The following is a 24514-nucleotide window of genomic DNA, read 5'->3' as shown; positions in this document are numbered from 1 at the left end:
TTATACACAAGTGCAGTGCTTCAAAGCGCTTCGAGGCGGCAAGGGAACAAGGGAATACAGTCATTTTTATGGCTTTAAGATTCCGAAGGATCTAACAAAAATAACTAGCATACTAAGACAGAGGCCTTTCTACTAGTGCAAGTGCATGACAGGAAGGAATGAGAGAAGGGGGGCTCCCATCTAGGGGCCAATGGCTTTCGGAGTAACTCCTTTATCAAGCAAGGGCATTTGTACTAATAGTACCAGACCCACCTGGGAGCCTTCAAAACCATCCAGTACAAAATGCTGCCTCATTACATTGCAAACTCAGTGAGTGCAAGAGTTGCAGACTCCACTTGGATTGCATTCTCCCTTTGCAACAACACCCAGACCACCTGGGTCCTACACTTTCCGGCACACCTCTACTGCCAGTGTGGCACTTTAAGGATCAGCAGAAGGACCTGGTCCACATCACTGAGGCCAACACAGGCTGTCATATTGGTTCCATGTAATAATGTCCTGCAGAAATGTCTCCTGACAAGAAAGTCGCTGTTTTTTGCAGAGACATTATTACATTGAACATGCGTGGGACAACCCGCAACCCCTGATTTTTATTTTTTTGTTGCAAGGGAAGCAGGGCACATCCCTGCAACCCATCCCTATACATAATGTCATCTATCATGTCACCAATGGCTTCTCCCGCCGACATTATGCATGGGGACATTATTACCTGATCCAGTCATATTTACACCAATGAGACACAAGAATGTACCAAGACCATAAATGGATGGAGAGTAATGGTACCATGACAATAAAACAGGTGCTGCTTTAGTGAGCACACACTAGGCATCTGACCATTACCATTCACCTGGCCTTGCTCCTTGGGGCAATCCAAATGAACCTTAATGTTGGTATGCATTTTGGCAGCAGCCTCTCCTTCAAAGCATAAGTCAATATGGTGGTCAAGAATAGGTTGCAGAAAACCCCTACCTCTCCTGTAGCTACTACAGAAGCTTGCCCTGGACGTTGCAGGGGCCAAATCCTGCCTGGACATTGCAAAGGTATTCAGACCGGGCGCCTTAAAACAGATACTATAGAAACTCCTACATTCAAACCTTTGCTCGCCTTCAGCCTCAGGCATTGGGATCATAACCCGCAAGGACTGTCCAACCTTACCCACCATCTACAACTCTGAGCCCAACCAACCAGAATCTACCCCTATCCACATGACCAGATACAAAATACATGGGGGCAGGGGTGAGATCTGTTCATGTGCAAGGCTCCCCGCTCCAAAATACCGTTCCACTGTGTGCAATCTTGTCTTCCTCAAATTCCTAAAGCTATCTGAAGACGTTCTCTTTCCCAGAGCCTTGAAAATCAAACCATGTATTACTCAGGACTGCACCCCTCCCTTACTTAGCTGCCCACCAATTGACTGGTCTCAGCAACTGAAAGGTAAGCGGCTCTCCATATGCCTAAAACCAGCCCAGCAGCTCCTTGTACAGTGGCTGGTAGGACTATACAGGCTCCTCACACCACCAGGCTTTTTCCATTGTCCCGATGCACACCATTCTGTTCCTCATCCGCCACGCTGTGTCTATTCCACCTCTGCCACTGCCGGAAGGTGGTGAGCGGCACTCAAATATAAAATAAATACAAGCTGGGACTTTAAGGAGGCTGGAGGGGAGCTAAAAAGCAGACAGATTCCTAAATGTGATTCACAGTGAGCGAAGTGTTAACATTTGTTTATAATGTGTCCAGGCTGTGATTAACAGACAAAACATTTCAAGAACAGGCTGAAACTGAGAAAATGCAGCCACCACGCCCATTGGCATAGCATCTAGACACAGACACAAAACCCGAAGCACATTTGCATGAGAAAGGATCCTGAAATAACGTTATCACAGCTTTTATTTTGGGACAGCCGTGGAAACAAATATACGATAGGATATGATATGGCATTTATAACGTGCGTATACACAAGTGTTTCAAGGCACGAAGAGGCAAGGGGGGAACAAAGGGAGGACAGACAACGATCCTACTAGGTCAGGTGTCTTTCAGATCGCGCAAGTGCAAGGGAAGGGGGAAAAGGAAAAGTGCGCAGGTGAAGGGAGAGGGGAAAGTGCAGTACATGGGAAAGTGGAATACATAAGATAAATAAGACAAATAAGTGCAATGAAGTGCAGACATAAGTGCTAGTAGGGGGACTGTAGAGATACAGAAAAACGGTCCCCAAGTGCAGGGGTTGCCAGGGAGGCAGTGCAGGTGGACAATTGACGGGGCCTGGGCCAGAGATCAGAAAGGGTGGCCAGGTAACCAGTGCAGTTTCAGTCAGGAATTTAGCAAGGGAGTGGAGGAGAGAAAGAGGAAGCAAAAAGGAAGGTTTTGAGGGGTTTCCGGAACCGGAGATGGTTCTCCTCGAGTTTCAGGGAGGCAGGAAGGCTGTTCCAGAGAGAGACCCCTGCCGAAGAGAGTGATCTGAAACCAACTCGTTGCTTGGAGAAGCGACTAACCCTGATGGAGTTGGAGGCAGATGAGCGAAGAGCTCGAGAAGGAAGATATTTAGGAAGAAAGAGTTGAAGGTATTGCGGCCCCAGAAGGCCTTGTGTACAATGCAGAGGGTTTTGAACTTTATCCTCACAGCCACTGTGAGTCAGTGCAGAGATTTCATTCCTGGAGAGATATGATCCCTGGGCTTGAGGCCAAGGACAAGTATTGCAGTCCTGTTCTGGATAAGTTGCAGAGGGCAGAGAGTGGAGGCATGCAGATTAAGATAGAGGCTGTTACAATAGTCCAGCTTAGAGAGGACCAGGGCTCTGGAGACAGTGAGCTTCTGGGGGAAGGAGAGGAAATGAAGAATACCTCTAAGGAGGTGCAGCTGGTAGTGTGACGTCTTAGAGACGTCAGAGATGTGAGGGGAGAAGGAGAGTGCAGAGTCGACCCAAGGTTTTCAGCCTTGCAGGTGGGAGGAGGGCCAAGAGAGGCCGGCCACAGAGCTGCAAAGAAGGTTGGTAACCTTTGAACTAGTCTAATCCGATCCACATGTACCTTTAAACATGTACATGTTCAAGAACAAGCCTCCCCCCAGCCCCGACACAAGGGCCTTTAAACGAGGGTTGCGCTGGAGAAACAGAGGATGAAGAGTGTTGGGTAGATTTTACGATTTCATGCCAAATCTCCTTCACCTGTGAGACCCTCTGCACTTTTTGCTGGACTTGTGTATTTCTTTTCTATGTTCCTGGATGAGTGGGAACTTTTTCCCCCACTCACCACTTCTTTTACTCCAACTATGGGAGTCCTTTTTTTCTCTCCATAGCTTATTTTTGGAGTCATGCTTTCCTCCAACTTTATATGCATCTGTAATTCACTTTTACATTACACACCACTTTCTGTGCAGTGTTGCTGGGGAGCCACTTGTATGTCCATTTGTACTTTGCCAAATGCTGGTGGAAGCCAAAGCTACCCAGTCCCAGAGAAGGTAAAAACCATGAGCCTGTTGCAAGCTCACAGGAGAACCATCTGGGCCCCTCTGGGTAGAAGGATACATGTTATCCTTTCTACATTTTATATTGTGAGATCAGTACACACCACTTTATGTGGAGTGATGAGGGGTTGCACTGTATCCCCTTTGTCACTGCTCCTGTAAGATTTCTGTTAAAGTGACAAGCATACTTGAATGGCTGGTGGCAGTGGGCGCATTCTACCGACTTTTGTGTAATTTGTACTTGCAGGCTGTGTTCACAGCCCTGGTAATGCACATAAGAGTCACCATTGACCCAAAATGTTGACTGTATGCTTTTTTCGTCATTTCTTGTATGCATGTCCTTTTCCTGGCACTTCTCCTGCCGTGTTGAGGGGGAAAGGTTCTGGTTGAACTTTTGTCTTTGGCAGAAATCCTTTGAGAAGCCCGCCAAGGTGCCACTGTGTCTGTGAGGATAGGAAGTAGGCGAGGATCCCAAAACGTAGCTTGTCTTTGTCTACTGGCATGCCTGCCTAGAACCAATTCCAACTGGTAGGCTGGCTGTCCTAAAAGGACAGCCACCCCCCAAAGTGTGAAAGTAGGATGAGTGCCGATTTGCTGGGTTCCTGGATAAAAGTCTTGGATCTCTGAGGCTGAAGACAAGTCGACAACTGGAACTAAATCCAAAGAGGAAGAAGAAGAGAAGGCACCTGTAGCTATTTCCAACGACTGGAGATGCCTGCTCAGTGGTCGCTGCTGTGCTGATCCTTTCTTCCATGTGACAGAGGGGCTCCAAAGAGGATGACTCCTTCACTTAGACTAGTGGGACCAATCAGTCTTAAGACGTCCTGCCTTTTGAGCTGTCTCCCAACGAGCTGTGACCTTCCTGGACTGCAATACGCCAACACCCTGGGACCTGCGACGCGACCATCGTGCAGTGCATTGTTTTTTGAAGCTCAAATCCTCCCAGAACTTTGGTGGACTCCTTCCAGGCATCAGAGGCAAGATTCCACTCCTTAAAGTCCCCTCACCAAAGTTCTGGACCGAGTAATGAGGGCAAATCGATTGGGCAAGAACCGTTCTTCATCTGATGTTTTGAAAAGGGCACCAAGATCACAGAGCCACAAGAAGCAATGAAGAATCCTTTGCTGGGAGCCTTTCCACTCGACTGCTGCTGCTAAATACCTTCCAGTGTCCTTTCATTCGTCGGAAGACCAAGAATTCAGTGACCGGGTGCTGTAGTTGCTGAATCACGAGGCCATACACCTGCATCATCATCTTTACTGGTGAGGTACTGTGAGACTAAAGGCAATACTAACCCAGAGTTGTTCTGCTGCTCCTGTGCGGCTAGGCTGGTCACTTGCACGTTTGGGAGTTCACCCATACGTGTTCGCCCATGCCCAACGCTTGTACGCATTCGCGGAGCCTTCTATGAAGTCCCTGACCCCTTTTTACCTACAAAAGCTTAGTATTTACTTGTTGCAGAAGAATCGTTTGGTACTCTGACTTTTCTAAAGCTTGTGCCTCATCCTGTTCTATCTACTGGTGCCAAATGTTCCCCTCTGACTCTACGACATCTCATACCTAGATTGGGAAGGACTGCTAAGGCCTAAGGCCTTGCCATGGAAATTATTACAAGTGTTGAAAAGTGCTTACCTGCTTCTGTTGCTCTTGTAACTTCATTTTATTCACGAAACAGAATATTCTACAAAGTTGACTACAAAGTGATCGTTACTTTCCTTGAATTGCATACTGCCATTCTAAAAGTCTTTTACACTGCACTGTGGTTTTATATTGTGTTTATTGTGTATGATAGTACTTATCTTTCTGAAGAATTCGCACCCATGAAAGGCAGATTGATCAATCACAATCTGCCTTTCCTGGGCGCAAATGTGCATTCACCGCCTACGGTGAAGAAAAAAAAATGTAAACAAAAATGGCAGCCACCATTAACATAGAAAAGGGAGTAGGTCCCTTTTCGGATGACGACAGCCATTTTGGAATCTGTTTTTCATGGGGCAGTCAACCGAAAAGGGACATAGTCCCTTTTCTATTTATATGGTAGCGGGCATTTTGTTTACATTTTTTTTCTTCACAGCGGGCAGTGAATGCCCATTTGCACCGGGAAAGGCGGATCCGGCTAGAAATCACCCAATCTCCTTCACTCCTTTCCTGGGCAAACTCTTGGAAAAGCTGGCCATCGCCCAGATTAATCGACATACTGAATCTGTTGGTTGCTTCCATGACCACCATTCTGGCTTCGGAGCTCCCAGAAGCACGAAAACTGCTCTCCTGAACACCTGTGAAGACTTGCTGTCATATCTTGACATCTCCCTTCGGCCCTCATTCTCCTTGATCTATCCTCTGCTTTTGATACGGTCAACCATGCCATCCTGCTCAATCGTCTACTGGAAAACCTTGGTATTACTGATCAGGCCTGGCCTGGTTGACCTCCTTTCTCACCGACCAACTGACCGTCTGTCTGTCTCAAGTCCAACTGGGGACTTTCCTCTCTTCTATCTCTCTCTCTATGAGTGGTGTTCCCCAGGGGTCTAACCTCTCTCCCTGGCTCTTTCTGCTTCAATTTTCAATGTTATGAAGATGACACTCATCTTTCTTTCAGGCTCCCCTCAGCCATCTCTGCTTCTTCTCTCATACCAGACTTTCTGAGCGCAATTCAGGAATGGTGTGCCACCAATGATCTCTGCCTTAATGCCAGTAAGACTGAGATCCTCCTCATTGGGAAACCGGCTCCCTCGTTTCCTCTTTCTCCCTGGCTGCCCACACTGGGCCCTCTTCCTGCTCCTTCCTGTGAGGCTAAGAACCTTGGGGCCATCTTCGACTCCACCCTCTCCTCACATCTCTGATATCTCTAAGAAGTCAAAATATCAGCTGTATCTCCTCTGAGGTATTATTCCTTTTCTCACTTTCCCCCAGAAGATCATTGTCTCCAGAGCTTTGGTCCTCTCTAGACCCATTTATAAATCTTCCTGCCTCTACCCTTCGACCTTTACAGCTTATCCAGAACATGACTGTGAGACTTGTCCTTGGCCTCAAGCCCAGAGATCGTATGTCTCCAGCTCTGAAATCTCTTCACTGGCTCCCCGTGGCTGCAAGGATCAACATCAAGACCCTCTGCATTGTCCACAATGCTTTCTGGGGCCTGGGACCGTTCTACCTCCAACTTTCTCTTCCAAAACATCTTCCCTCTCGAGCTCTACAATCATCCACCTCCAGCTGTCTCAGGGTCAGACGCTTCACAAAGCAGAGAGTTGGGGGCAAATCTATCTCCTCGGCTGCGGCCTCCCTCTGAAACATCCGTCTGCCTCTCTCAAACTTGAGCAGAACCACCTCCGGTTCCGGAAGCAACTCAAGACCTTCCTTTTCGCTTCTGCTTTCGCTCTTCCTCTCCCCTGCTGATGCACCTGACTGCTTCAAGCACTGGTCACCTGGTCACCCTGTGAACTCGGGGCCCAGGTTCCTGCATGTCCAGTTGCCCTCGCACTGCCTCCGGGCTCCCCAGCACTTAAGGGTCTGTATCTGCAATGCTACCGTCCCTTCTCTCTGCACTTATGAGCCACCCGCTGGCTGCACTTGTGAGTTAACTGCACTTCCCCTTCCCCTCCCCTCTGGCGCTCCCCTTCCCTCTTCCCTGCACTTGTTCAATCTGAATGACACAAGGCCTAGCAACATCGTTATTTTGTCCTCTCTTTGTTCCCCCTCCCTGTCTTTTCGTGCCTGAAACACTTGTGTACAGGCGCGTTATAAATGCCACATCATATCATATCATGAGGCGGCCATTTCTTATCATTTTAATCCATTCCAAAGGAAGATGGGCTCACGAGGAGCTCATCTCCCATCAGAAGAGGGGGAAAAATGAAAACTATTCACACCCCAGCAAATTCCAGGGTGCGAATAACTTTCACGCCGCGATGGGCGGACAAGGGATTTGAAGTCCTGCAGCCTGAGCTTTGTTCGGGCCTACAAAGCTTGGACAGTAGGGCTGTTAAATCACTTGTCCGCCCCCGCTATCGGGGCGTGAAAGCTACATCTCTTTACCTGTGTATATATAAAATAAACTATTATTTCTAAGTGTTTCTTTGGACCATATGCATGCTACAAGTTCTTTGTGTCTTCCTACAGTCCTCTCTCCCTCCTAATATGAGCCTAGCTTCTCTGCCACACTATCAAAACCTTCAGTGGTACAGGTCTACTAGAAGTTGGAGCACTGTATAGCAAGGGGACAGTTTTATAAAGTACTACCACAGGTGGGCTTTAGAAAAACTCCCTAACAAAGAGCGCATTGGGTTAAGAGATGCATAAATATACATTCGAAGTACTACCCGTAGCATGGACTCTGGTTTGCTGATTGTTTAAATTCCCAACTTAACCTCATGATAATGCTCAGCGAGACGTTGCCATTGTCCACATCACTGATGCTCCCTGCACCTAGTTGCTATACACACAGGCTCTCTTCAATTCGTTGAGGGGGTCCTTTTTGCCAGCCACCAATGGCTTCTCTCTGCCTTGGTCACTCATCTCCCAGGCCGTAACAAGGAGATAAAGTCCCCTTTCCCAAGCTTTAAAGCATAATTAAAACATTGGCAAGCCATTGTAAACAATGGCTCAGCAAAGGGCCTTAATCACTGTTAAAAGCCCTGCCGTTTCTCTGCCAACATTCCACATAAATGCAAAATACTTACCTTAGCCAACATTCAATTCCACCTAGATAAAACTCACTCGGAGTTTCCAAACACCTTCTCCAACTGTTTTATTTTGTTTTTAACCCGTGTTTTATTTTGTTATTTTGCTACATTGTAATGGCGTTGCTGTCCTGGGCACCCAGGTCATTGTGGTACTGATACATTCCACCTTGAGACATCTGCCTGTGATGTGGCCTCAATGCACTAAGGAAGACATTTACCGGCTATCAGAGCCTGCATCGAAATGATGTGATTTGCCTTAAGGGGTTGGAGGGGAAAAAATGCGGTAATTAAAAACCAATACATCTTCAATCATGTTTAGCAAGTGTTACATTATTTGGAAAGGAACCAGAGTAATCACGATTCAGCATGAATAGCTTGTGCATGTGACCAGCCTAGCACACACATCTAATTTCTCATTCATGGAAATATGACCACAATCTCATATCAACTATTGTCTGCTCTGGTTAATCAATATGCCATGATTAGGAAGACCTGCGGTGAACATGTGAGGCATACAAACATGTAAAGTTATACTGGGAAGTTTCCTGGAAATAGGTGGACTAAGAAAAGATGTGTATAGGTGTTCCACTGCAGGTCAACAGACATCACATGTGCTCGGCTAGTGCTACTCCACACAACTCACAGGAACCTAGGGCAGCATATGTAAAAATACCGTCTTGGGGTCCTGGTGGTATTCTGCCGACGTGGCGTCAAGTCACCTGAACAGAACATGTGCCATCCGTATCCCGGACAAAGGGATATGGCCAATGGGACAAGCAAGGTTGTTAGGACAACCACTGAATATTGGCATTACTCCAATTTAGACTGATGACATTAACGTGCATCTTCTGGGCATATACTGAACATCGGCAGCGTTTTCTACTCCTTGGAGACCCCGTTACTATACTAACCACTTCAAAATTGTAATACCTATTCCCTGGCCAAAATTCATATGCCCCCCCACCTGCAACCTCCACCACAGTGAAAACCCTCAATGCACACTGGACCCAGATGTATCCCTCTCCCAACAAGTGAACTCCGTTTCGAGAATGTTTCTTTCACCTATGCATCTTTAGGCACATCTCCCCTTACCTCACCTATCCTCACCATTTTTCAGCCATCATCTCCATCATCCTCTCCCGCATAGACTATGCAAACTACGCTTACCAAGGTGAACCAGCGGTTCAGCTAATGAAACTGCAAAGAATCCAAAATGCTGCAGACCGCCTGCTCATTAACCTAACTCCCAGAGAACACATCAGCCCAACGCTGAGTCCTCCATTGGCTCCCTTTTGGCCGACGCTCTACCTTTAAAGCCATATGCATCACCCACCGGGCTATCCACAACACAGGGCTGGAGTTCCTTCAAGACAAACTCACCCACTACCACCCCTCAAGAACTCTTAGATCTAGCACAGCATATCTCCTAGTAGACCCACAGTACAACCCCTCCAGACTTGGCAGATCCTGTTTCTCCATCCCAGCACAGACCATCTGGAACTCCCTACCCCTGCACATTCACAATATTCACTATCATCTGGCATTCAGAAAGGCCCTCAAAACCTAGCTTTTCCCTCCCTCCACTTGAAACCCTCCCCCTCTCTACACTCTCAAAAGGCACACAACGCAAATCCCAATAATACCCTACGAATGCTGGCAGCATTCGCAGCAGCACTCTGTGACAAACTCTTCCATCCCAAACACAACTACACCCCTCCGCACCAACACCGCACAGATGATGGCAGCATTCACAAAGGCACACAATATCAAACTATCACCCTCCCTCAACCGCCGACCCGCCAACCCTCTCCCACTGCTCAGACTTTCGTTCCAGGGAAACCACGAACAGGGACACCAGCCAATCGCACTGGACCGAGAAGAAGAAGAAAGCAGCTGAACTACATCCAAGTCAATGGTGAGTATACCCTCTACCATATCTGTGGACACAGGCAAAAGGCACAGCCACCCATCCATGCACCCTAGAATGCAGCTACGGCTATGCTATTCTGTTACGTTATGTTATATAGACTTGTAAAGCGCAGCATACGCCAAAGGCATCTTAGCGCTGGAGGGAAGCAGGTGAGACAAGGATACTTAGAAGAGAAGAGTCTTCATAGCGTGTCTGAAGGCCAGATTAGCGGTAGTGCAAAGAGCCAGAGGAAGTTGGTTCCAAGGCGCGGCTGCCAGTATGGGCATGTTTGAAGCGAGGAACCCGAAGTAGTACCGCAGTCTGAGAGCGCAAGGAGCGGGCGGGTACATAGTGGACGAATTTCTCCTGCAGATACTCTGCTCCTACCTTATAGAAAGCCCAATGAACCAGTACATGGATTTTAATATTTGTTCAATAGGGAGCCAGTGTAGTTATCTCAAAAGGGGGGCAATATTAGAGTGTGTCGGATGGCACAGTATTGCATGGGCTGCTTAGTTTTGAAGCATTTGGATACAATTTAGTAGATAGTGTGTTTGGCCAAAGTACAGCGAGTTACAGTAATCCACTGAACTAAGAACCAGTGCTCCTACCCCCGGGGCATGAAGATGACCCGGGATGAAAGGAAGAATCTTTCTCAGAGTCTGCAGTTTGAAACGGCCGGCTTTGCAAATTGCGCCCACTTGCTCAGTCATTGTCAGAGAAGATAAAAACTTAACTCCCAAATTTCTCACTGCGAGAGAAAGTAGGGAGAACGGGCCCAGAGAGGTGGGCCAGAATTCTGGGGTCCAGTAGTTAAGGGGGGGGGGGTGTTTGTCCCTACCACCAGGACCTCTGTTTTACTGCCATTAAGCTTGAGAGAATTGGTAGCCATCCAGGCACCCATGTCTTCAAGGAAGTTCCTAAAACGGGCCGCAGTGTCAGGCCGAGTGAGATCTAGGCGTACCAGGATCTGTGTATCATCTGCATAAGAATAGAAATGAAAACCATGAGATAAAATGAGAAGGAGCAGAGGACGGGTGTAGATATTAAAAAGAATAGGAGACAGAGCAGACCCTTGTGGTACTCCACAGAACAGTGTCACTAATTCGGAGCAGTAGGGAGGCAGGAAAATAGATTGAGACTGATCGGTCAAGAAATCTGCGAACCGGCTCAACACCTGGCCCCCCAGGCCCGCGTCCGACAAACGGGATATCAGTGTAGGATGATCAACCGTGTCGAACGTGGCTGAGAGGTCAAGTAAGAGCAAGGCTCCCAAACTGCCCTGACCAACTAGGTGGGTGAGGTCATCGAATACAGAGTTGAGAACTGATTCAGTGCCTCTCCCGGGGCGGAATCCCAAATGGAATGTATCAAAATAACCTGAAGTTTCCATGAAAGATGACAAAAGGGGAGAGACCAGTGCCTCCAGAGTTTTCATCAGGGACGGAAGAAGGGAGATGGGACGGAAGTTTGCTAGGACAGCAGGGTCCAGAGAGGGCTTCTTCAAGCATGGAAGCACCCGAACTCGAACGATTTTCAGGGACTTTGGTATCAACCCTTCTTGAAAAGGTACATTAATAGCTGTTGTAATTTCAGTGATGATATCAGGGGAGATGGCTTTGAGCACGTCTAGGGGGATGGTGTCAGCAGGAGAGGCCAACTTGAGCCCATGGATGGCTTTCAGAATATTCTGCTCAGAGACCTCAGGAAAAGAGGCCCATGACACACTAGGGATAGGAAGATCAGAGAAAGATTGCTTATTAGCCGTGGCAACCAGGTTAACTTTGATGTCTTCGCATATAGCTGCGATTTTGGAATGGAAAAAAAGGAAAGATTCACACAGAGCTTGTGAGGGCTCGATCGAAGGGCCAGATTTATTTGGTGTGGAAAGAAACTGTACTAGCTCAAAAAGCGCCTTAGCTTATTGACGGCATCCTCAATCTTGCCATCAAAATAGGCTTTTTTTGCAGCTAAAATTGCTTTTTGATAAGTTGTTAGAGCGCAGCGAAAAACTGCTCTTGTGTCATTCATATAACTGACCCTCCACTTACATTCAGCTTGGTGACAGCTAAGTTTTAGTGCTCTGAGCTCATCCGAAAACCAGGGTTCAGACACATGGGCTCGTTCCTTACCGAGCTTGGCCGGCGCAAGTTGGTCAGCTACGGCTAGAAAGGACGTACTCAGATTCTGCAACATGCAGGAGTTCAGGGGGGGGCGCAGCGGGAGAGAAGTGAGGCAGATAGTGTGGAGAGATCGACCTTGCGCCAGTTTCTTTTCAAGGTAGGCAACTTGAGGGGGCGCCGGACAGGGCCTGGAAGAACAGCAGTGAAAGAAATCAGATAGTGGTCAGACCAGAGTACAGGGCGAGAAGAAATAATAGTAATGAGTGACTTGGGCGCACAAATAAAATCAAGTGTGTTGCCCAACTGATGAGTGGGCTCATGAATTAATTGAAGAAGATTGAGGTCCATCATAAAGAGAGAGAAAGTGTTCAACCTGGCTAGCCGAAGTGGAGTTAGCAGGCAGATTGAAATCCCCTAAAACCCATAGATTAGGATGATCGACTTGAAAAGCCGATATCAGGTCAGGGAAATCAGTGTAAAATGTGGAATTGGCCCGAGGGGGCCAGTATACCAGCAAGACAGTAAGTGTCGTTGTAACCGATATGGATATAGTAGCGAGAAGGCATGCCAACTTCAGTGAATGTACTGGTACTAGATAGGAGATATTGAAGGAGTCCTTATATATAATTCCCACACACCTGCCTGGATGTATAGAAGGGCGGTCAACATGAGCAAGGCTATAGTTGTTGGGGAGGGCTTGTACAATGGAAGGGCCAGAAGAGTCTCGAAGCCAGGTCTCAGTAAGAAACAGTAAATCTGGCTGACTCGTAGTTATAAAATCGTGGCAGTCAAAGGCATGCACGACCAAAGAACGCGTGTTTAACAGGCCGCAATGAAGCAGGGATATGCAAGTAGTAGCAGTACTATTAACTTTGAGCGTGTTCAGTACAATATGGCTTTTAGGAAAACCCAGGGGCCAAATAGTTTCAGGAGGCACCAGGGAGATAAGTACATGGCGGTCTAGACAGTCTGCATGTCCTCCTAGTACGCCCCTGGCACGGACGGGCACAGACGGGCTTACATTCTGGTCTAGCAATGTACATAGCCGTCCACACGGAAACCCCTGACGTACCTCAACACCTCTACCATTAGTATACAGTGACAACCATTGAATTTAGCTGGGCACACATCGAATCTTCAGCACTAGGACCCAATCCAAAAACACCAACAGCACCCACCCACGTGCCTGACCGCCAGGCTGCTTACTGGAGGCTTTGCCGGCCCACCTACATCCTAACCCAGCAGAAGTGCACACAAGCATCTTTAATTCAAACTTTTAGATCCTCCTACACATGGAATGCAGTTAGCAAGGGTGTTCCAACCACAAAGCTCATTTAGGCCCTACAAATGAAGAAAGGGCGCTATATAAATGACGAATACAATACAACAAGCTAAACGATTTGCAACATATATTGTTTGCTAGTTGTTTAACATTGCTTTTCTTATAACCGAGATTTTTAGAATCGAGTTATGAACAGATAGGTCGTCTCTAACTTTAGCGGCTTTAAACTTGTGTAATAAAGGATTTCTAGTAATTGGAAATGGAAATTAATTTTACAGAATGTAGTGTACACTTGTGTTATTCTGTATGAAGGCGCTCTTTTAATGAACGTTGCACATGCTTTGCTGTAAACCAGAATGCAATCATAGAAATGAAAAACACATAGGAAATGCTCCCCTAATCCAAATCCTTTACTGTTGCAAGAGCCATGCTCCAGCGGGCATACCAGGAGTTGGAAGAAAACACGTGTGTGCTCTTGTTACCACGGGTGCTCCAGGTAAAGCCACTCGCTCGGTTGCCATACTGCCCTATCAATATCTATTAGCCTAACCCACACCCTACATATGCATTCTTTGAAATGCGCCATTTTCGGCCGCGATATTTTGGGGTGATGCCCAGATAGGGTTCCAATGGTTTGGCCAGGGAGATGCCAGATGGAAGGGCATACACATGGAGGTGAAACCCCACAGAGAAACGTAGTCAGGGTGTTGAACTACTTTTCCAAATGGACTTTACACGGTAATCTATACAACTGACCCCCACCCACTGCAGGGGCGTCGTTTGGCGGTCGCACCTGCAAACACTGAGATCTCCCTTGCTACTGCTAAAAAGAAAAAAAGGTTTTTCTTTTTTTTTTTATTGAAACTCCTAGGCTGTGTCCAGCGCCATGTGGTTCTTTGTTTCTGAAGTGGAAGGCTTTCTTGCTCAGACCTTGTGAAAAAAACAGGGGGTTCCAAAAGTGTAACACTTTGAGCAGTGACCCTACATGAGAAAGAATAGGAATAAGAAATAATGAGCCTTTCTGGAATTCTATACAATAATTGCTAGACTCATTAAAGGTTTATTCCAGACACCCTTCAGGGGGCGAGCCACTGATTTACTCTGTTCTTAAACTCCTCAAAGTCACAATGCAGACCAAAACGTCCAAAAAAGCATTTAGAGTAGAATAACCATCGATTTTGCACTATTTACTTTGTTTTTCGCAAGTTGCAGTTATGGCATGTTTTTTCTGCGGTTGTCTCTGTTTAGATCACCACAAGACATTCCATCTCGGTGTCCTCTGTCACTTGACAAAACCCTTGTGCCTAAAGGCTTGTGTACAGTGTAGACATGTTTACCCATAGCAAATAAAGTGGCCACTGATTTCATTGTATCACAATTAATGCTTTGTTGTAATGTGTCTATCTTTCCTATCTCCCTGACATGCTGTTCAGGATGTTCGTTTGCATGTATGAGGTAACGAGTGTCCAGAGTACGGGATGCTGTGTGAGTGTGCTGCTCTCCCTGCGCTACTCTAAATTCTTTAATACACACTTATGAACCCTCCCAATGGGATGTATTTTGCCAACCTACGAAGCCTGAAAAGTAGATCCACGCAGACCTGACATGTGGCCAGCTTTGCACAAGACCTGCAGAGGAAATGGCCTGCTGTCAAATCTCAGTTACCAGTTACGTGGTATCCACTACAGAGTGGCATTTACTTTCCGGATTTGAAACTATTCAAACATGTAATTGCTCATTTTACTATAGCCGTAAAATAGCTATAGCCGGTAAGATAGCTCAGTGGGTTATGCGCTTGCTGCTGAGATGTGTGTGTCATCTACAGGTTGCAGGTTTGAATCCCGGTAACGTGATTTAAGGATAGCCTACGCATGGAAACAACTTTGTGATGAACCCCATGTATTAGTTTGGGCTATTATAAGCCACAACTATTGACTTACAGATAGGAAGAAATGGTGTACGAGAAGAGACACAGTTTGTAGGTGTTTTTCGGAATGATCTGCCCACCCATTCACTATGATAATCACTAGGGCCGATCCCACCCAGTTCCTGCCCAAAACGCATACTCCTGGGATCTTTTTGAACTCACTTTAATCAAGCCTTACCATTAAACTTTGCACTCAAGTGCCTGCCAGGGCTTTTTCAAAGCAGCCTTCTGAGAGTGAATGACTTAATTGGAGCTGTAAACTCGCTACTGGTGTAAAGAAAATGTCTTAACCTGGCCTAGTTTGAGCCACTCGCTTTGGAAGCACCATGCGTGTCCTTCACTGAAGTTCTGCTGAAATGAAGCATTGGCAAAGCCAACATGTTTGGCCTGTGCATAAATATTCACTTGTTTTATTTAATACAATGTATTTTAGTTCCACATTGCTTTTTGCATAATTAAAAACATCATTAAAATACAAAATAACAAGATGACTCTTTGCACAGCAATGCAAAAATAACACCATCTATCAAGTTACTAAGATCAAAACTAAAACAATAAAAGGAACAGTAATGCCTACATACAATTAAGCATTAGGCATTTGCCAGGCACTGCTACTAGAGGCCCAGCTGCTCGCACCCTTTTCTCACCTGCTACCATCAATGGCCAGTTAATACCACTACAGCAGGGCCTGGCAAGTGCCAAAGGCCATACTGTTGGCATTGCCATAGCCCGTTTCAAGTTTTTTGCAGTTAGGTCAATGGCTGGGATACCACATTCAAGAGTAGCCGTCCAGTGAGGGATGCTGGAAAGTATCAGGGGTGCTGAGTAAGGTGTCTGGCATGCATGCTTCCGCAGGACCGGGGGCTTCCCCCAAAGCTTCTAATAAAATACCTAATCACTTAACATTGCTAGATTGTGCAGTAGAACCGAGCTAGGCTCGTCACTCTAAGGGAGCTGAGTCAGCTGAACACGCCATGCCGCGCCACGGCGCTTCATCGGGGCCGTGAGCAGAGCGCAGTTCCGCTTAAACGCTTGCGCGCATTTCCCATGACGTTAAGCGCTGCGCTCCGAGGGATTTTAATTGCAACGGTCTCCCCTCTGCCAAAGATCACGGGCCAGATGTGCACTGCACACAGTTCACCGAGTGATTTATCGAGACACACGCGCGGCCCTGCACGTCCCCTTGGCACGGCAGCGGCGACACACAGAGGTCTTACCAGTCTCGGGTCAATCTCCTCGTTCAAGACGGCCTCGTTCTTGATCAGGGCGACCCTCTGGGCGAACCGGCACGTCGAGATGGACTCCTGCGGACACACAGGCAGCGTGTTAGGGGCCAGCAAACGTTCAATCCGGACTGTTAAACATTGCATTTCTCCTAACACATTACTCTAAAAACAATAAAACCTTTAGGATTACATTGCATTTCTCCTAACCCATTGCTCTAAAAACAATGAAAGCATGCCATCTTGATGGACATAAAGAAAGAGTAAGGCCACAAAGGGGGAAAAGAGCCCCCCACCCCAAATTAGAAAACCGGCAGGTAGGCGAGATCCCATCACCCGGAAATGGCTAAGATGGGGAATACGCAGAGTCCGTTTTCATTTCTCAATTGATTTTTAGTCCCCCTCATTCACCTCAAATACCCCCCTGTCTGTCCCACTACCCAGCACAGATTCCACCAATGTCATTACTGCTAGGACCAAACTCGTTTCTTCCCCCCAAAAGAACCCACTCTTCATGGCTCAAGGTTTCTCCGATTCCCCTATGGTCACCCAACAATCTACGCCTTATTTGATTTAACGACTCACAGGCTGTGACCAAATGGAATAGGGATTCTACCGAGTCTGGGTCTTTGAAAAATCGGCATTGGACATTTTTTAATCCTGGCATTTTCCTGGCCCATTGGGCCTCCCTTGTGCCAAGAATATTTAGCCGCATCTTAATAGAAGATCCCGATATATGGGGCAGGGAAAGTTTTGCAAATACTTCGGGAGAGGCCAATGCAGCGCTGTGTATGAATAAGCCAAAGAGGTGTTGTCAAGCCGGAAGCGAATTGTGTGTTCTGGCACACCATACCGCATGCATTCCCCGTGTCTAGTTCCACCATGGCTGCACACACACTGCACACACATTAAGGAATGCAAGCTCTGTGGAAGTGGACACAACCTCGCGATCTCTAGAAGGCGACACGTTCCACTCAACCTCCCCACTCCACTGTTAAGGTGGCCGCTCCACACACCCCTCTCTAAATCCACGTAGCCTTTCGGCTGCTTCCCATACCACCGCGCTTTACCACCGCACAGTCACCCTATAGTGCCCTTTGGTATGATATTGGCCAGGGTCGGACTGGGCCATAACATTGTCGCGAGCACCAATGAAAACGTGGCCTACAGATGCAAATGGCCATTCATTCCTTTTGTGACACTGTTTGAATAGTACCCAAGGAGGAGTTTGTTGATAAAATGTGATGTAAGTTGTGCATTTTAAAGAATATTTATTCGGTAACACTGGTCAAAACTATTAGCAGCATAGATAAATAACTCAACAAACTGTCCCACATTGGCCAAAAAAGTGGCCCACTTTGACCCAAAAAACGGTCCCACAGCAGCATTTTGGCTTTTTTGGTTCGCCCATGGGCCTATTGCCCTATAGGCCAGCCTGGGCCTGATGTCAGATGCTTCTTTCGCCAACTACCTTTTCACTGAGTGTGAAGATGACAAAGAGTTAATGAATGGCTGGCGCCCATAATTAACTATTAATTGCCCCAATATTCCTAGGAGTGTGCAAGTGGAAACGTGTGTATGTTTGGGACAGTGTTCAAGTTAGGTGGTGTGTACCATTACATCAATCACCCATGTGACGGGAGCTCCCCAGGTGGGGACTGAGGGGGGAGCTGAGCCATAGCTGAAAACTAAGCACTGGACCCAGGCAGCTGATGGCTTTCAGGTGCGAGAGGCTGCCTTGCACTGCCACTGGCCCCTTCATTGGTGCCACGATGGAAGCAGTGAATGCATGGATGCATGGAGGCTGCAACACTGAGCAGGTGATCAGGAGCGCTCGCCACTGATGCACTAATCAGTAGTTTGCATGCCGTTTTGTGTTGCATGTGTGCATGATTTAGTTAGAGAGGGGGGGTGCAAATTGGCTGTGCGAATGGTTGTGTGTCTCTATATAGAAGTGTGACTAAGGGTATACACATTTCTAAAGGCGCACAGGCAAGTGTTTGTTGGTATGTAGCCATGTAAGTGCGTGTTTGTATGTGAGAATGCATGGGCGGCAAGCACTAGTACCTGTTTCTGTGGGCGTGCAAGTGCGTGTCTTATGTCCAGCTGCATGTGTGCGTGCATCTGTGCACAGCGTGGGAGCGTATCAGCATAGCCTCCCAGTATTTGACATGTGTAGGACTGCCTGTCTGCATGATGTGAATGACTGGCCACATGATGGACATACCCTGGCCTATGAGGAGAGCAAAAGGGCATGAAAAGGCATATGTGGAGATGAGTCTGACATATCAAGGCCAGACCCATTATATGACTGAAGGACTAGTGCATCGTGTGGTGCTGTATAGATATGTGATGCAAATAGCTGGTGTAGGGTGCCAGTATCTAGCAATATGAGATAACTGCCATGTGGTGCCATCCTACAGTGCAGCTCGAATACATTCTTTAACACAACACACACACACAACCTACATACAGCCTTGCACATATACATCGTACACACAGAACCCCAAGGTTGACCCCAAAACCACACCTCCATCTACTTTCCACCAATACACTCAGCTGTGCACTTTGCAATGCGTATTGACATTACATGGGAAGTGTGGCAGAAAATAGCAGCCCACCCACCCATTTCGGTAACCTTCACCCCACAGCCATCTCGACTGGTGCACATGGAACATCATGAGTGGTCACTCTGGCGACCACCGGTATTAGCTAGAAACCTAAAGCTGCCACTCCCTCAGCTTCAGATGGTCCTGGACCACGTAGGCATCTTTTTTTAACTCAACTTCATGTGCAGTTGTTAAGATTAGTGATAAGCAAGTGTAATGCAGTAAGAACATCAAATAATAACTGGTGAGAATAGTGCATTTGGACAGTTTCCAAAGGGAAAGAGGAAAAATTAAGTAAAACAGTCCAGGCCGTGAGAATTTAAACACCATCTTGGTTGTAAGCAAGCACAGTTAGTCATGATGCAGTACAGTTTCGAGGCGGGGGTGGTGTGACAGAAAATAAGAGCGGGCCAGCAAAGACGGAAAGAGAAAAAGAAGGAAAAGAAAAAAAGGGAAGGGGGAAGATGTGTCTGCTCCGTCTGTCTGTCCCCTTCACTCCCTTCCCACCTCCCCCCCTTCACGGTTCCTTACACTCCTGTCTGCGAAGATCCCTTCCTCCTCCCTTGCAAGGGTGAGCTTATGCCCACCCCTCCATTGATCCGACTTGGAGACTAAAATTATGAGGTGACGTAAAGTTGTGGGCTTGGGGTAAATGTCCAATGTGTTCCAACAACATGCCACCCATGGAAGCCATGTTCTTGAGAACTTCAGTAGGGGATTGGTGAGAGAGGATGTAATCTCAGCTGCCCATATTCCCATATCTTGACCCACCACAGAGTGATGATGGGGACTTCGATGACCGGGCCAGGAGAAATCAGGCTGTGTTAAGGAGTTGTGTGACCAAGAAGGGAGGTGTCCCCGCGTAGGCAGCAAGTGCCTTCCCTGGCCAGTGTCGCTCATTATGATTATAAGTGCATTCCTTGGGAGCCACTGCCCAGGTATTCCCCTGATCCTGGAGAAGATCTCCTTCCAGTAAAACTGACTGAGGACATGACCACCACATGTGTTCCAAAGTACCCGGCATGCCACAATCTCTCCAGCAAAGCAATGAGTACCTCAGGACAACCCTATGAAGCCGATGGGTTAGGGGGGGGGACAGTACCAGCGCATCATTATTTTGCATGGATTTTCCTTGTTTAGGGTGTATTTAGACCTTTCTTATACACTTGACCAGATTTCGGTCATTAATCTGGGAGATATCATGCTGAATGCCCTTCTCCCAAGCAGCCATATCTGGCAATTTTTCCTTTGGATCAGATGAGTCAAGCAACTTGCAAACACGTGAGATTTTACTTTTACCCGTGAGGTCGTGCTGTTCGGATCCCGGGATCCAATGTCCACTGTCTTATGTGACAAGTACGCAACTTCCCACTCTCTGGTAAAGAACATTATTAGTCCTCAAAGGAGCAACCTAGATATAACATTCTTGGACGTGTCCTGAGCCCCACACCCACCCCTATGAACCAGCAGTGGAAGGCCCTGGATTCCATTCTGGGAGTAAAGTCTGGGGTCCTCGTAGACTGAAAATGGACCCAGACATAAATGAATGCCCCAGAGCTTCATATCAAATCTTGCGGTGTTTGTCCCCTCAGAGGATGACTATCCTCTTCTGAATGTTTAAGATGAAAGAATTGAATATCCAAATGGGGAGGCTGCTGAAGACAAAACGGTCTCAAGATTATATCCACTTTGACAGAGTAAATTCCTCCCACCTGGGAAATCTCTAGAGGAATCCATTTGGTAAGATCTGCAGCAAGTGCTTTCAAGAGAGGAGAGATATTGTGTTTTAAAAGCTCTTTCCTGTGTGGCGTAAGAGTTACGGCCAGATACTCCAATGATGCCGTTGACCACTTTAAAGGGAATTTCCCTTCCAGCCAGTGGATGGCTCCTGTCGGTTTTGATGTATTGAGGCCTTGGGATTTGGAGCCTGTGATAGTGCAAATATCAGTTTTCTAAATTCCTAGAGTTACTGTATCACTGTGGTCAGGGGTTTCTTGTTAGTTAAGAACAATTAGGATGTCGTCAGAATATGGGGCTATTTTGTGGGAAGAAGGCCACCCGTAATGTTGCTCGCAAGAGGTTCCATCGTGGACATGAATTAGAGGGGTTATAAGGGACATCCCGGACGTGTGCCTTTCATCAGTTATATTGGTTGTGTGGCCTGATCATTTATCTAATTTTCTTGAAGGGCAAAGCCATTGGGACTGGGTATGTGAAGTTGGAGCCGAACCCGAAGGCTGAAAGTCTCTTCGAAAAAGCAGCAGTCCATGCTATCAAACATCTTGTTTGCGTCTAACACCAGTGTAAACCCGTGGTTTCTGAAGAGGGACTCAAGGCAGACACCATACAAGGTGAAGGCCAGTCGACCGTGGACATGGAGAATGCGGTCAAAGAGGACGAGGAAGATGCTTGTTGGGGCAGGAACATGTCCTGGAGGAACAACCCACCCAAGGAACCCTGGACACGTGGTGAGAACAGCGGAGGCGACCGCGTTCAAGCAAAATGCAGCGAGACGCCGGCTGCAGGGCTAGCCGTTAAACGTGACAGACGTCCCGTTGCAGAAACTGCCGCGGGGAGTAAATGGACGTTAAGGCGGCATACCCACAAGACAGCATTGTTTGATAGGTCGGGACACCATCATATCAACTGCACGCTGGAAAGGATAAACCCACACGAAACGCCATCAGAGCATCATTTTTCAAAACGAAGGAAGGCACTAAAACATGGACATCAATCAGAGTTAAGGATCACTTACTGTAGAACACGTGAAACACTGAGGTTTGTAACAACAAAAGGCAGTCCCCTCAAGGCACCTGTGAATAGTCCATTATGGCGGCCGGCATTCAGGAAGGAATGGGGCGGGGCGAACAGAGAGAAAGGACTAAGGGAGGGAGTCGGAGGAGAAGAGGAAGGTACAGCATTCCGTTGGGCTTACAAGGATTAGCTCCAGATACGTGCCATATCCTCGGAAGGTCCCAAAGACCAAGCTAATTTTGGACTTCATTAAGGTGAAGTGACATGCTGCTGTTTTTTTTTCTCCTTTTATAATTTTTTTCTCTATTTTATATTATTAGTCAATAGAGACTAACTTTACTTTGAAATCCAGCATGGTCCCTTACAAATTGTGTTGGCAGCGGTGGGATCGGAGAACGCCATGGAGGCCATCATAAAAGCCCTTACTGATGGACAGCAACAGCTACAACAACTAATGCAGGTCCAGTCACATCAGGCCCAGACCAACCGGCATGCTCTGCAGCAGGCTTTACAGTTGCAGGCAAGATGCCCTCAAACAAATCACTGAAAACATGGCCGTTACAAGGGGTACAAGCATGGCCAAAACCAATTTCCTACAGAAATGTCAGTAAGGAGAAGATCTGGGATACTTCTTCACGAACTTTGAAAGAGTGGCCCGAAATTCCCAATGGCCAGTGGAAAAATGGGGACACTTCATTGCTCCCTTATTGACAGGTCCCATGCAAGGGGCTTACCAGGCGGCCAATCCAGCAGGTGATGCGTCCTACGCAGTCATTAAGAAAACCATCCTGGAAAGGATGGGCCTAGAAGAAGCCTACAGAACCAGGCTAGGAGAATCTCGCCTACGTAATGGAGAAACGCCAAGACAGCTATACTGTAGAATCCACGATCTAAGTGATAAGTGGCTAAAGCCAGCCTTCGGTTTGGTACAGGAAATCATGGACCAAATCAAACTCGAACAGTTCATTGAGACTCTACCAGTGGCGATGCAAAGATGGGTTCGACAACACCACCGACCCTCGTTGGCTGAAGCCATTGACATTGCTTCGGCCTTCCAGAAAGCAGGGCTCACTCGTCCGGCTACTATAGAACCAACCAAGCAGATGCCACAGGGAGCAGGTCCCACAGAGACCAAAAACTGTCATCCTGAGCCAAGGGGACCAGGATGGCCAACGCTCAATCGACAACCACAGTGCTTTGATTGTGGGAAATGGGGGCATATAGCCCGGTTTTGCCCAAGGAAACCTAAACCGGAACCAATGGTAATCGGTTGTGTCCAACCAAGAGAGTTCAGAAGAAGAAGAGAGCCCTATCTTGTAGAAGTCAGGGTGGATGAACACCGCGTCAAGGTCTTCTCTATTCCGGAAGTGACCAGACCACCATAAAACCACAAGTGGGGTTGAAAAGGTTGGGAACCATCCAATTCCTATAAAATGTGTGCATGGGGACCTAAAGGCTTACCCGTCAAAAGAGGTAGACATCAAATTAAATGGGGTACATTCGAGAATGAGGGCCGCCATAATGCCTCACTTGCCGACGTTGGTGCTTGTGGGAACTGATCTATCTTCATTTGGGGAATGTGTTAAGGACAATGAATGGCTTATAACTGCGCCATATTCCCAAACTGATATTGAACCACAACTCAAGAAAACGCTAAAGAAAACAAGGAGAGAAGTGTGAGAAGGGAAAAAACAATGGGCTGAACTCAGGCGATGCATGGGACTAATAAACTGGCTACCGGAAAACAGCAAGAAAACATTCCGGAACGATCAGTTAACAGATTAGACACTAAGAAGTGCCAGAGAGCAAGCCACAGCTAGCCCGGGTCCCGGAACTGGATACCCATGCTTTAGGGAAAAGAAAGAACTAGTATACCGCATAACAGTAGACCCACAACAAAGAGAAATAGAACAGTTGCTGGTTCCAATAAGCTCCAGACCCATTGTATTAAGGTTGGCCCATGACGATGTGGTTGGGGGACATCTAGGAAAAGATAAAACCCAAGAGAAACTGTTAAAACACTTCTTTTTGTCAGGAGTATATCGGGAAGTGGCCAAATACTGCGAAGAGTGCCCAGTTTGTCAGAAGACCACTCCGTATAAAGCACAAAAAGCACCACTACATACTATGCCGCTTATAAAGGAACATTTTTCTAGAATTGGTATGGATCTAGTGGGGCCACTGGAACCAAACAGCCATGGATACCAATACCTACTTGTAATAGTGGACTATGCCACTAGATACCCAGAGGCTTTTCCTATGAGGGGTATAAGTTCAACACAAGTATGTAACCAACTGGTTCTGTTTTTTTTCTCCAGGGTTAGATTGCCAATGGAGATAGTGACCGACCAGGGACGTAATTTTGTGTCGGGGTAATGAAAAAAAGTGTGCCAACAATTACACAGTAAATAAATACGTACTTCGATTTATCACTCTCAGACTGATGGACTGGTAGAGTGGTATAATAAAACAATTAAAATGATGCTCAAACGGGTCACAGCACCAAATGGCAAAGATTGGGACTGAGTGTTGCCTTGGGTGT

The 24514-nt window shown here is 47.1% G+C and overlaps 1 protein-coding gene across 1 annotated transcript in view; it reads right to left on the bottom strand.

Annotated features, from left to right (window-relative positions):
- The window catches only part of KIF6 (kinesin family member 6), a 2002255-nt gene that overhangs the window by 1430283 nt on the left and 547458 nt on the right, over positions 1–24514 (bottom strand). The window contains exon 9 of the mRNA XM_069608751.1: positions 16604–16690. Coding sequence (XP_069464852.1) covers positions 16604–16690 — 87 coding nt within the window. The remainder of the gene's footprint in view (positions 1–16603; positions 16691–24514) is intronic.

Source organism: Ambystoma mexicanum, chromosome 4q (genome assembly GCF_040938575.1).
Source record: "Ambystoma mexicanum isolate Mex_15411 chromosome 4q, UKY_AmexF1_1, whole genome shotgun sequence".
NCBI lineage: Eukaryota > Metazoa > Chordata > Amphibia > Caudata > Ambystomatidae > Ambystoma > Ambystoma mexicanum.
The sequence above is the reverse complement of the archived record's forward strand: the minus strand, read 5'-3'. Positions and strand labels throughout refer to the sequence as shown.